The sequence below is a fragment of the Sorex araneus genome, chromosome 6, assembly GCF_027595985.1.
Source record: "Sorex araneus isolate mSorAra2 chromosome 6, mSorAra2.pri, whole genome shotgun sequence".
NCBI lineage: Eukaryota > Metazoa > Chordata > Mammalia > Eulipotyphla > Soricidae > Sorex > Sorex araneus.
The window spans coordinates 42,930,542-42,943,755 of record NC_073307.1 but is presented as its reverse complement, the minus strand read 5'-3'; the positions used below and the strand labels follow the sequence as shown (position 1 = coordinate 42,943,755).

At 45.9% G+C, this 13,214-nt stretch overlaps 1 protein-coding gene across 3 annotated transcripts in view; it reads right to left on the bottom strand.

Annotated features, from left to right (window-relative positions):
* SEMA6A (semaphorin 6A) overlaps nucleotides 1-13,214 on the bottom strand; it is a 131,395-nt gene that overhangs the window by 11,924 nt on the left and 106,257 nt on the right. For 2 of the 3 annotated variants that reach the window (XM_004618175.3, XM_004618176.3), the window contains one exon: nucleotides 12,320-12,484. The exons of the other annotated variant lie outside the window; for it this stretch is intronic. In XM_004618175.3, the coding sequence (XP_004618232.1) occupies nucleotides 12,320-12,484 (165 nt within the window). The remainder of the gene's footprint in view (nucleotides 1-12,319; nucleotides 12,485-13,214) is intronic. 3 annotated transcript variants of the gene reach the window in all.

Below are 13,214 nucleotides of genomic sequence, written 5' to 3'. Positions count from 1 at the left end.
GAGTTTGTGCTGTTGACTATCCATTCCATCTGAAACTTGCTTCTACCCTTCCCATTCAGAGTGAGAGTCTCTGTCCTGGGGTCCGGAATTTGTATTTCAGCGGGGGGCCTCCCAGTGTTGCTTAAGTGCACGGAGGCCTGAGGAGCTGTGCCCTAAATGGCATGAAAGCTATTCCAGAAAAGAACCAGGGCACCTAGCTCTGAAGGCCGTGGGAGCACGGAGGCAGAGTTCAGCCCGAGAGTCAGAATGCTCCAGACAATAAATAAAAGGCAAGTGTAGTTCCGCTGGCTGTCCGCGGTCTGCGTCTGTTGTGGGACCAGGCATGACAGATTTTCTTTCCGACGGGCTGTGGTGCTTTGACAAATAATACAGACAGGGTATGATTTGATTGGGAAGACAAACAAACCTTGTAACAAAGGTTTCCCTTGGTGCCTCACAAAAGCTTGACACATGGCCTTAAACTCTGGGTTTGAAACTACTGTAACAGAATCAGCCCGCTTTGCCAGAGCCAAAGGCGGCTGGACAAATGCCTGCAGCGTCTTTACTGGCTGCGGCACAAAGATAAGGTGGGGGAATTACTGACACTCCCCATCACTGCTGCCTGGCCCCCAGCTAAAGGCGGGTGCTACGGGAATCGGAGAAGTCCCAGGACACATGAGCTGGACAGGGTCGCTCATTGCAGATGTGGGGGGGTCTCCTCTAAAGGTCTGTGGCTCCTGTCACCTCAGGGTCAAGTCCCTACCAACCCTACTAACGGTCGTCAAACCTGCTAATGACTGGTTCTCCTTGGCCTTTCCGGGGTTGAAGGAAGGACCTGAGCTCATCTTTCACTCTTCATCCTGCTTGACACCATGAACCTGACAGATCCCTCAACAGATCCCAGTGCAAGCAGATCTGCTGACTGGAATGGAATCTGCAAATCCGTAGAATTACACAGGACATTTTAAGTTACATTAAATTTCTTCTGCGTGCTTTTAAATCACGGAGTGCAAGACCCATCAGCACTTAGGGTATATTTATTACCTTAACAAATGTCAGATGATCGGGGCCCAGTATTATATATTATTTATGTATAACAAGAGGCTGTAAGACTAGAAAATGACAAGCTTTAATATGTCCAAAAGGTTAGGCATAATGCAGTGTGAAGCCCTATAAATTTCTTGACACCATTTTCCCTCCAAATAAAGCCTTCTAAGTGTGGTCTATCTCCAGTGCCCGCTACTTCCTCCCAGTTCCTAATCACTGCCTTTGCCTTCTGCAAAGAAATGTAACTGCAGATGCAGAGGAGAAAAAAAGAGGCTTCACTGAAAAGAGATAAAATTTAAAAATAATTGGTGTGGGAAATTCTTATTACCGCCATTAAAATGATTCTCTTCACCACAATAGTTCCCCGGCTATAGGAATACAAGAGTTTAAGAAATATTAATTAAGGATGACAAACCTCCGCACTGCCTGTAATTAGCTTTCTGACACCGATTAAGTCCCATCTGCCAGTAACTCACTGTATTTGAACACATCCAACTGCATTTTGCTGTTCATGCCAGGGCCTTTCTGTGATTGAAAGCGCTGGGAGATTTAGGCCTCTGTGGCTCGCATGGACCTTCTCAGCCACACACTAGCCAAGACTCACCCCATTCCACAGCATTCTTCTCCCTAGGACCAGCAAGTGAATAAGGCTTTCCTGTTTTCTTCTCTCTGTGGTTTTGTATTGTATATTCTGAACAGCTCTTTGCAGCTTTGGAAGGAAGGGACTTGTCCTGCATGTGGCTATGGTGGCCTCGACCCTAGTTCAAAGATCCAGACCCACATGTGGCTCCCTGAGCACTGTCAAGGTCAGTCCTGAGCACAGAGTCAGGAGTAGCCATGAACACTGCCAGTGGGGCCCCTGCCCCTTCCCTAGTAGCTTGTATCTCTGTCCTGCCCAAAGCAAAAAAGATAAAGAGAAACTGAGCCCAGAGAATACCCTGTTTTGGTCTTAGCAGGCTTCTCTGTCTAAAGGGCAGTGGCATTTGCAAAGTAAAATGTATCGTAAGTATTTTCTAAAAAGGCACTGTGAGCCTAAGCGACAGTACAGCAAGTAGGGCGTTTGCCTTGCATGTGGTTGACTTGGGTTCAACACCCAGGATCACATAAGGTCTCTTGAGCCCACCACACGTGATCCCTGAGTGCAGAGATGGAGTAAGCCTTCAAACCAAAAATAAACAAAAAACAAAAGGCAATGAAAGGATTAGGAATAAGGATTCGAGACAGTGCTATTACTTTTCTCTTCTTACCGATGATCCAACGTGTAAATGGATGCTTCACAAATTTACTCTTAAGACAAAACAGAATCTAGCTGAACACAGTGCAGTTGAACCAATTAATGAGCAAATCCGTAACTACTCCAGATGTTCAGTTAATAAGATCACGCCTAACCTAATCCCTGTAGTCCTTGAAATTTCCATTAAGCTGTCAGAAAACTTTGTCATTATGTGTGTTTTTGTGTGAAAGATGGGAAGTAATAGAGAAAAACTGAGACTGAAGGAAGAAGGTAAGGTGAAGTGAACACATGTCAAGAATAGCCTGGATTAAAAAACTACACATAGGTTAAAAAAAGATGCACTTCTGGAGGAGAAATGGATTTTTAACTACCCTAAGGTTTAAGGAGCATAATTAATTTACTAATTGACCATATATGCAGGCGGTGCTCATGGGATCATTCCTGGCAGTGCTAAGGGGACCATATGTTGTGTTGGGGATTGAACCTGGGTTGGTCACATGTAAGACAGCCCTGCTATCCTACTTCAGGTCTGAACGGTGCTAATTTAAAAAAAAATCTAAATCTCAAAAATGATACATTTAAATGTTTGTTTAAAGAAAACGGCTGTTAGGTTATGGCGGGAATCGTGGGTATGAGGTAGAAAATGACTTTTAGGTTTTATCTCTAGGAAATTCAAGTGTTGGCATGCAGATCCAGGCAGGCAGGGAGATGAAACAGCTTTCTACATGGCTGACACTTAACTTTTCCTCCCTTCTACCCTTTTCCACAATGATCTCATCAAGACCTTAGATAAATTCAGCAAGTTGTCAAGAGGAAACAAAATTAATTAGATCAAATCTATATCACAGCCCGCATGGCTGAAAAGACAATTACCACCTCCCACAGAGGCCTACAGGGCTCATCCTCCTCCCCATCAGTGCTCCCTCAGAGCCCTGCTCCGAAGATGCTCATGCCACCTTCTCAAGTTCTTAAAAAAAACAAAGCAAATCCCTCCACAAAACCTGAAGACTAAATTGATTCCTTTTCCTGGCAGATGACAAAGAACTGTTATTATGGTACAAATAAATTATGACACCCCTAGACTATATTATCTTTCCTTTCTCAGTTGCCCTAGATTTTAAAACCTGTTACAAATGAAAAATCTGCCAGGTGTTACGCACCCCAGTGCTTTCTCTAAAATGACTGAGAAGCCTCAAAGTCAACTGGCATGGGGATTTACCTTAAGGTCAACTGGCTTGGGGATTTACCCAGGATGGACTTTAGCCAAGCAGGGGGCATCTACCAGAAAAATGGCCAGCTCTGAACTTTTAGACAATTCAGACGCAAAATTGTGAAGCTATCCCATTGAGCTACAACCCCTGCCCATTACAGATGCAAAATCGATGCAAAAACTCATTCCCCAAATTGATTGTACATCCACAGAACTAATAGCTGCCAAATATACTATGGAACCAGTTCATTATACAGCTCACACCTCTCAGCCTCTTCCTTTACCTCCTCTAACCTATCCACCTCCCTGTCATGCAGTGTTTACCACTAACGCCAAACCCGCAGGGTCACATTTAAGGCTCCAGCCTGCCATTTCAATCTTCATTCTCTCTCTGCCCTTTGGACACTTTATTGCTTTTATCGCAGTGCATTGCTTGCCTCTTTGTCCCCCAACCCTGTACTTTCATAGCTCTGTATGATGTCCAGACACAAACTGAGCATGAAATGTTGTTCTTCTCCCTTCTTCTTCAATACTTGAAAAAGTCTTTCACTTTCACCCCAACTAGCAATGAACTGTCTCCCTGTATTCCCTCTCAGCATCCTGAATGCCCTTTTTTCTTCTCTTACTCTCAGAAGTCCATCTTTAGCCATGTACAGCCACAGCTACCCTGTAAGCTCCTTTCAATTCAGTGTCTGTGGACAGCTATTCTCTGAGTAAGGCTTCCAGCACGTGCCGGGAGAAAAAGAGGTTTGTTTGAGGGAGAAAGGCGCCATGTGATTAAAGCATTGTAGCACCATCGTCCCATTGTTCATTGATTTGCTCGAATGGGCATCAGTAATGTCTCCATTGTGAGACTTGTTGTTACTGTGTTTGGCATATCGAATACGCCACGGGTAGCTTGCCAGGCTCTGCCATGAGGGCAGGATACTCTCGGTAAAGCTGGGCTTTCTGAGAGTATGGAGGAGTTGAACCTGGGTCAGCAGCGCGCAAGGCAAACGCCCTAACCGCTGTGCTATTGCTCCAGTCTGATTAAAGAAGGAAAAAAACATACATATGGCAAATATTAACTGTTTATAAAAGCTTTGGGTAAAACAAAATGAAAATGGCCCAGTCATTTGCACCATATCAGTTCCCTCTCTGAGCCTACCACCTTGGAAAGTGGTATATGAAAGCCTGGTTTCTACCACAGCCTTTTAAGTTCTTTATCATATTTCAACATATACGTGCCTTCCAGCCACCAATTTTTTTGGGGGTAGAGGGGGTTTGGATCACACCTGGTAATACTCAAGGATTACTCCTAGCTCTGTGCTCAGGAATCACTCCTGACACTGCTCAAGGGGTCATATGGGATACCAGGGATTGAACCAGGGGTCAGCCGCATGCAAGGCAAATGCCTTCCTCGCTGTACTATTGCTTTGGTCCCTTCACCCCCCCTCCATATTTTTTGGCTTTAGTTCCTCTTATATGTGAGTATATGGTAGTCTATATTTCGTTAAAAAATTTTTAATGGAAATAACATTGGCATATAACTTGATACAGATTCTAGTGTATAGCATTACAAATCAATGTATATGCTGTATTATTTTAGATTTCCTAAGGGTAAAAAGGCAGATATTATCTAGCAACTAGATCTTTTTTTTTAATTGTTTTTGGGGCCACATCTAATAGTTCTCAGGGCTTACTCTTGGCACTGCAGTCAGGAATTACTCCTGGTGGTGAAGAGTCTAGGTCTTCCACTCAGTAGGGGATTAGCATTCTTTTTTTTTTCTGCTTTCTGGGTCACACCCAGCAATGCACAGGGGTAACTCCGGGCTCATGCACTCAGGAATTACTCTGGCGGTGCTCGGGGGACCATATGGGATGCTGGGAATCGAACCTGGGTTGGTCGTGTGCAAGGCAAACGCCCTACCAGCTGTGCTATCACTCCAGCCTCAACATTCTTTTTTAATGAGGTTGATAGGCAGGTTGATATATATGTACATATATACATATATACTCATATAATTATATGTATATATACCTCCAATGCCTGGTTAAATTTCATCTTTAGGTAATCATAGCCACAAATGTCTCCATGGTGTGTGGGTAAAGCACTAAGTTTTATTTGTGGCTTATATGAAATTCACACTTAAGCAAGCATCCTGTATTCTATTGAGTAAACCTGTAATCATAATAATAACAATAATAATAATAATAACTGCCCCCAAATAATGTGCTTCTAATGAAACACAGAAATATTAGCTAGACCCACTTACTCGAGACTGTTGGAGATTAAAATGAATTAAACAGAGAGTAATAGTCAATGATTATGGGCAACTATATATAGCACAATTCACAAATTAAAAAAAAAATAACAATATGTTCCAAGAATTGAAACCTTATTTTGATGTTTCTTCTGGGGCTTACCCCTGGCAGGGCTGGCAGATCCTAAGGGGTGCTGAGAATCAAAACCAGGTCAGCTGTGTCCAAGATACACACCTTCCCCACTATCCTATGGATACTTTCCCCTTAACCCTCAAACACAAAGTAAATGAGCAGTACTCAGAAGGCTGTGGAAACAACCATCAGTCCAGGTCAGTCCCTGACTCTGCAGGTTCCTACCTGCTCTGGTGACCCTTTAGTGCATAGACTGAAGCTGGACCTGTTGCCCTGGCAGGGGACCCCCTCATCAGACAGAATCTCTTTCTGTGAGTTCCTTCCAAGATTGTCCTAATCTCCCATCAAATTTGGAAATGGCTGTGATACCAGAGGTTTTAGTAATGCTATGCAAGTTACACTGGGCTTTTATCTTTCCTTATTCTTTTCTTTTCTATTTTTTTTCTTTTTGGGTCACACCCGGTGATGCACAGGGGTTACTCCTGGCTCATGCACTCAGAAATCACTCCTGGCAGTGTTCGGGGACCATATGGGATGCTGGGAAATGAACTCGGGTTGGCCACGTGCAAGGTAAATGTCCTACCCACTGTGCAGTTGCTCTGGTCCCTCTTTCCTTTTCCTTTTTTCCCTCTCTCTCTCTCTTTTTTTTTTTTTTTTTTTCAGTTTTTGGGTCACACCTGGTGGTGCTCAGGGCTTAGCCCCGACTCTGCACTCAGGGGTTTTCTGTCCCCCAAGACCATCATTACTCTTCTTATTTTTACATAAAGTTCAGACTATTTTAAAAAAAATTAAAAGGAACATAATTGCATTTGCACCAGAAATGTAAAATATGAATCCTATGCCAAACATTCCTCTTATTCCTCCCTGTCAAGAAAGATATGCCAGCTATGATAACTCTGGTGCTGAAGGGAAGGACTAAAGAAGAGGCAGAAGTTCTGTCCAATTGTCTCAGGTTGTCCAGTGCCTTTGGCTGAAATTCTAGGGTGTGTTGTCATCTCATTCAAAGGACACCCTGGTCACTTTCTGATGCATAGTTTCTGATGTATGATGTCTATCTTGGGATTGATAGTTCTTGGACAAGAACTACGTCCATCTCTAGCTCAGCCTTTAACTCCTTACAGGCATCTAAGGCCAATATGGAGCCAATAATAAAGTTTGCTTGAGAGGCCTCACAAAACATTTCTTATGTTATGGAAGAAGAGGAAACTGGGCCCAAGTTAGCAGACAGGAAAAGTAGCCTGTGTTTCTCTATAGCATTTTCTCAGTACATCAGGGGGCCCGTACAGGACTTGAGGGGGGCCGAAGAAGTGACTTTCTCCATTGGGAGAAACCTTCAAGTCTCCAGTCGGTAAATCTTAAGCACCAGAGAGCATTAAAATGCAAATGTGATAATGTGATTAAGGGTTAAGTTCTTTAATTAACTATGCTTCCCTACAATAAATTTCTCAGTCAGGTGTGTGTGTTTGTGTGTGTGTGTGTAAGCCTGCCTCAGAGGGCTTAGGCACAAAGTGGGTAAAATCTGAGTGAGCAGAGAGGGAGGGAAGGGTCAAGTGTAGGGCGTTGCCAGGCCAAGGGAACAGGTGGCCATACAGGGGTCCTTGTAAAGACAGGAAGTGGAAGTGCTGCAGGTAACACTCCCCGAGAGCACAATTTGGGTAATAAGCAACTTGGGTGCTCATGGCTGGTGTACAGAGAAATCTTGCCAGATGCTTAACGAGCCTCAAATGGGCCATTTCTTTGCAGTACAAACCCATTGTACTCTGAATTCCTACTTGATCAGACTTCCCAGTCCCAATCACAAAGCTCAGGCAGCTGGGAGAGATAACGGAAGATCACTACATCACATTTTTATCAGTGGTGCTTAAGAGTGATCTATCTAATCATACGGGTCCAAGACAAAGGAAAGTTTGGTGGTGATTAAGATCTTCCGAATGCCAGAAGCAAAGCTTTGATCGTAGGTGGAATCCTTACTGTATTTTTTCATTGCTGAAAAAGATTTTTCACCCAACCTTTAGTCACACTGTCATTTCAGTGACACAAGTGAGTTGCAGCAAACCTTAGTGCTTAGCCATTTCATATGCCCATACATTGTTATTAATTTTTCATTGTTGTTGACATTTCAACCACCTTTACGACATAGAAACTGAGAAGGTTAAAGGTTAAAAGAGTTAAAATGAAAAATGTTCATTCTAGAGGCAAGGCCAAGCCTGTACTCTAGAACCTGTTCTTGGTGGTCAAAAGGGATAATAAAGTAACAGTTTAGAGTTGTTCATGATGATACACTGACCCAAACTTTTCTTCTGACATAACCAAAAATACCGAAAGACAAATGAGAAAAGGTTAAGCTCTCACCACTCATCAAACTTTCGAATGCCAGGATGTTCTAAAGTCTCCATTTTGATCATCTCACTTGGAGGCAATGCGATGCATTTGAACAAGAAATGACATTCCAGAGGGTTGTTAATAAGCTGGATTTATATGATTCCATTCAGGATTATTATGAAGTGTAGACAATGTATACTCATCTTCCTTTATTGACCTTGTGAATACTATTTCCCTGACTAGAAATTACACATACAATGAACTGGTACTCAGATGAAAACACTTCAGCCTTTTAAACACTTCTATACTTTAAAATTATTTGCTCTGCAATTTAAATTCTTTCCCCCAAACTTTTTCCTCACCTGATAATAAGTTTATCTTCTTGACTAAATGTAATAGTGGAATGATATCTCACTTTAAAGCTTTCCCAAAGTACGTAAGTCCATTACAAGTCTGGTATTTTCAATCCATTAAGAGCATCTTTCGATATGTCGATGATTTCATGTTTTCTGAGATCTCAGAACTCTTTTTTTGCTTGTTTGTTTGTTTTGGGTCACACCCGGCGATGCTCAGGGGTTACTCCTGGCTCTGCACTCAGGAATTACTCCTGGTGGTGCTCAGGAGACCATATGGGATGCTGGGAATTGAATCCGGGTTGGCTGTGTGCAAGGCAAACGCCCTACCCACTGTGCTATCACTCCAGCCCTTCAGAACTCTTAAGTTCTGAAGGCAGGTATTGATTTCTGATGTGATGAATTCTTGTGCCTACATGGCAGTAGCCAGCATTTAAATTTCTTATTTATACACACAGATCTCTTGCAGGTCAGTGCATGGCGAATTTCCTTGCATATCTTACAGTCTTCTTGGAAATCAGATTTAACAGTATTGTTACTTATGGTTAGAGACAAAGAGACACAAGAGTGACTATTAATTCTCAGTATTGCTTAACCTAAAAAAGAAAGCTCTTATTTCTTTTCCTGTGGGAAGGGGGGGAGGGGAGAGAGAGACAAGCCAGAATCTAAAAATAAACTGGATTTTCTTTCTCATTCATCTGTAATTAGAGCCCCTTTGTAACTACTCATTACCACCTCAATAGTTATAGGATGAATAAATAATCTATATTTTTTTCTAATGTGGCAAACCAAGAAAGAAGTAGCCGAGGCTGCATCTCATTTACCCACTTGGTGATTAAAGGACAGGCTCTGGGGGCTCCAGACAGCGAGGGACCCGGAGATAAAAACAGAACAGTTGGCTGTGTTTTTAACTAATGAATCTCAGGCTTGGAAGATACCAGGCAATTGGAAAAGAAAAGCAGCAAGGACAAGAGGCATTAGACAAGGCCAGGAGGGTAATGAAGGGCAAGGCCGGTTACTGAGAGAGAAAATTACTTCATTTTCTGTGATAATGCTTCTGGGTTGCTCTGCAGGTCTCTTCGTATGCTCTGTTAGTAGGACTCTGCACACACACACATATGGCAGCAGAGATGCTGCTCACCATGGAGAAGGGAAGCGCCTTGGAATGTTCCAGAGAGGGGGAGATCTGGATCTATTGTTTTGAAAGGGGGAGGCGAAGAGCAATGGTAGCAGAAGGGGGTTAAATTGCAAGATGCGGGACTCCATTTGGACAGGATGGGATTACAGGGACGCACAGGATTAAATCAAGACAGAAGACGGAGCAGGGAAAAGAAAAAAGGCAAGCACATATACTCTGGAATATATATGCGGGAACGCTGGGCAGAGGTGCTGGACAGGGATGGAGAAGCCCCCTGCCACCTCCCAGCCCCCTCCCCACGCCCCCACGAGCTCTGGCATTTCTCTGGAGCAGTTTCTCTGGACTCCGTGTGGCTCATTGAAGCCTTTTAAATTTATTTTTAAGTGGCCAGAATTTAAAGGGCACCGGACACTTGACTCCTCCTCAATGAGCCGGTCCCCAGACCCACTTTCTGCTCCACAGGGAAATGTACAGTATGTTAGAAACAATTCCAGAGTATATTTAGCTCCTCAGGCTGGGGCACACAAATGTCACATTCCCATGAGACAAGGAACCCAGGGAGAAGCGCACTCAAAGCCCCGCCGAGCACCAGCCTCCGGGGAGACAGGGGGCGGATAGCCACACCAGGGCACGGGAGGCAGCGGAGACGAGGCTGGGAGACGGGTGCCACAGGGGATGGACAGCCACGCCAGGGCATGGAAGGAAGCGAGGGTCTCGCAGATGGGGACCGCGTCTCGGGCATGCCGACGGGAGCCAGAAAAGAAACAAGACTTTTCCGACGGGATCGCGCCACCACCACGTCATATACCACAAAGCATTGGGCAAAACAAAACAAAAGAAACCAAACGAACAGGTACAACGAATCATGACGGTCCAACAGAAGAATAAATAACACATTTTAAAAAGCAACAAAAAACAGTTCAGAAGCAAGACGGAAATCAAAATCATGGTTAAAAAAAAAAAAGGAACATTCAGCTACATTTTTATTTTTCCTTTTCTAAGTTCTGCACAACAACTCATTGGCATTGCCCCCATCAAAGTATACTCGATTGTCAAAACAACAACAACGAAACTCGAAAAAAACCCACAAAAAAAAAACAAAGACCCCAAAACCAACACACTCCAGTTTGATGGGGCAAGGCAAGGAGTTCATGGCACACACAGTGATCATGTTGAACACCCATGCATCCACCTCTGCCACCATTGTCTGGCCCTTGGTAGACTGCTCCCAGCTGCATCCGTACTTCTAGCAAGACCCAAGGGAATGAACAAGGCCGAGTTTTGAAAAGTGACCCTCCCAAGTGTTGACTGGACTCTGATCACCTCCATCCCAAGGGGACAGGACTTAAGGACCAAGGGAAGACTTGCCACCTTCTTGAGGCAGCTGGACGTGTGGTTGACAGAGTTAATGCACCACTGCAAAGGCTGTCTGGGTTTCCAGACGTGGATAGTGGGCAAACACGAGCAATCTGACCAAGTCCGGTCTTACCCGAGAACCCAGTCAAGAAGAATACATTCCCGGGGTTCATGGGAACCACACAAAACAGATAGCAGCACCTCCAGGGCGGGGCCTGCAGGGAGACTTCAGGTCCTTCCCCGCCTGGGAACTGAACCTGGGTGGGCTGTGTGCCAGGCCAGCACCCTAACCACTGTGCTATCATTCCAGCTCAACATCTTTATTTTCTGGCTTGGCTTATGAAAGCAGCTGTGAGATGTTCGGGGGAAGGGGGAGGCCACACTAGAGCCTTTCTCTTTACTGGGTCACGATGGCTGGCTGCCCCCGGACACTGGACCTCTTCCTCCCCTCTCCCTAAGATGAAATTCTTGGAAATGTATAGAAGGAAACAGTTCTGGTGGGGGTGGGGAGAAGAGCACAGCATCACTGGGCTTTTCAGCCTGTTGTACAAGACTGTGTATTTTGGACAAGCAAAGGGCCTCTTTTGGTTGCAGCTGCAATTAAAATAGGACGTGTCACCAGAAGCCATGCATGGCGAGAGAAGTGATGACATTTCCTGCCTCTGGCAGAGCAGGACAGTTGACAGTGGAGCCCCTTTCACCGAGGGCTGCTTCTTGTTCAGTTTAGACGCAGAGCCGCTCGGCTCACTTTAATAATATATATGATAATGTCTCCTCCTCCTAGGGGTGATGAAAGCCCTATCTTGGGGCTCCAGCCCAATTCAAATTGGGAAATGGGGTGCCACGGTGGAGGTTTCAGTGCCTGCACACGGCCTTGCCCTGCCATGCCTGCATTCCCTAATGAAAGGGGACTTGATCGCAGTCACCTTCACTCGCCCTGGCCTGGGCCTGCCCACCATGGAGGGCAGGCCCACTCAGCTCTGAACTGGGAAGGGGATCTCGGCCACCAAACAAGGGTCCGGGGCACACCCCGCTTGGGGTGTAGGAAGTTGAGGGCAGAGGATGTGCTATGGGTTTTGTGTGGTTTCTCCTTGGTCAGCGAATCATGTTGCATCGGGCTGAGCATGAGGGACTGGGGGAGACTGGACTGATTCTCATTTTTTTTCCCCAGAAGCTTTGGATCTCTCTCGGCTCCTTGGAGGTCCCTTGGAGGCAGCTAGGTGTCAGCTGGAAGCAGTTACACAAGTCCTCCCCGCTTGGCCCCTCACCCCCCCGGAGGAAGAGGCGCATTTCCAAGGCCTTACCCTTCTTGTCTTGGTGATTATGGGACGACACTGCCCCCAAGGAGTCTGTGCTGTCCGGTGAGTGGAGCAGATCCTTCCAGTCCATCATGCCTCCCCTAGACTCAAAGCCCTCGCGAGCCGCCGAGTCTGACGTGGTGGTGCTCGGCAAGAGGGAACTGGAGTGCCCTGTTTTCATCACAAATACAGTTAGGGAGACATCAGTGGGCGGACCTGGATCTCCTCGGCTTGGGAGCCAGGATGGGGGGGATTCGGGGGGCCCCACCCCCGCCAAAGCCATCAGACCGAAAGACAAGATGGCCCGAGACATAGCCAGGCTAGTGGGGAGGGAGCTCAGCAAAAAGGCCCCTGGAACATGGGGCGCCTGAGCCTCTCTCTGGACTCCTGGAACCTCTCGGGGCCTCTGTTTCCCCTGTGCGTAAAGTGGGGGGGGGGTGCAGTTAGGGCCTGGTTGGGGTGGGGGTGGGAAAGGAGAGGAGGGGTGTGTTGGGGACGGGCATGGCCGTGCCTGCGGTATCAGGCCACACAGGAAAAGAAGAGTGTTCTCCCTAGCAGGACCACGTGAGAGTGAGAGTGGCGCAGGGCTGCGAGGGGCAGAGGGGGCTGGTTCTGCTTTTAGTTGTTGTTGTTGTTTTGGGGCCACACCCAGATGTGATCTGGGCTGGGTCCTGGCTCTGCATTCAGGTACCATTCCTGGTGGTGCCGGAAGGATGCAGTACCAGGAATGGAAAGCAGGTCGGTGCATGATGGAGAGCCTCCTCCCGCTCTCCCATCTCTCCGCACCAGCAGCTCCTCTTTCTAGGACAAACAAACGCTTTCTGCAGTCTCCTGCGCCCACCTCCTTGACAGTGGTACAGAGGCCTGACCTGTGCCTTATTATGGCAGTGCTTTTGGGCCT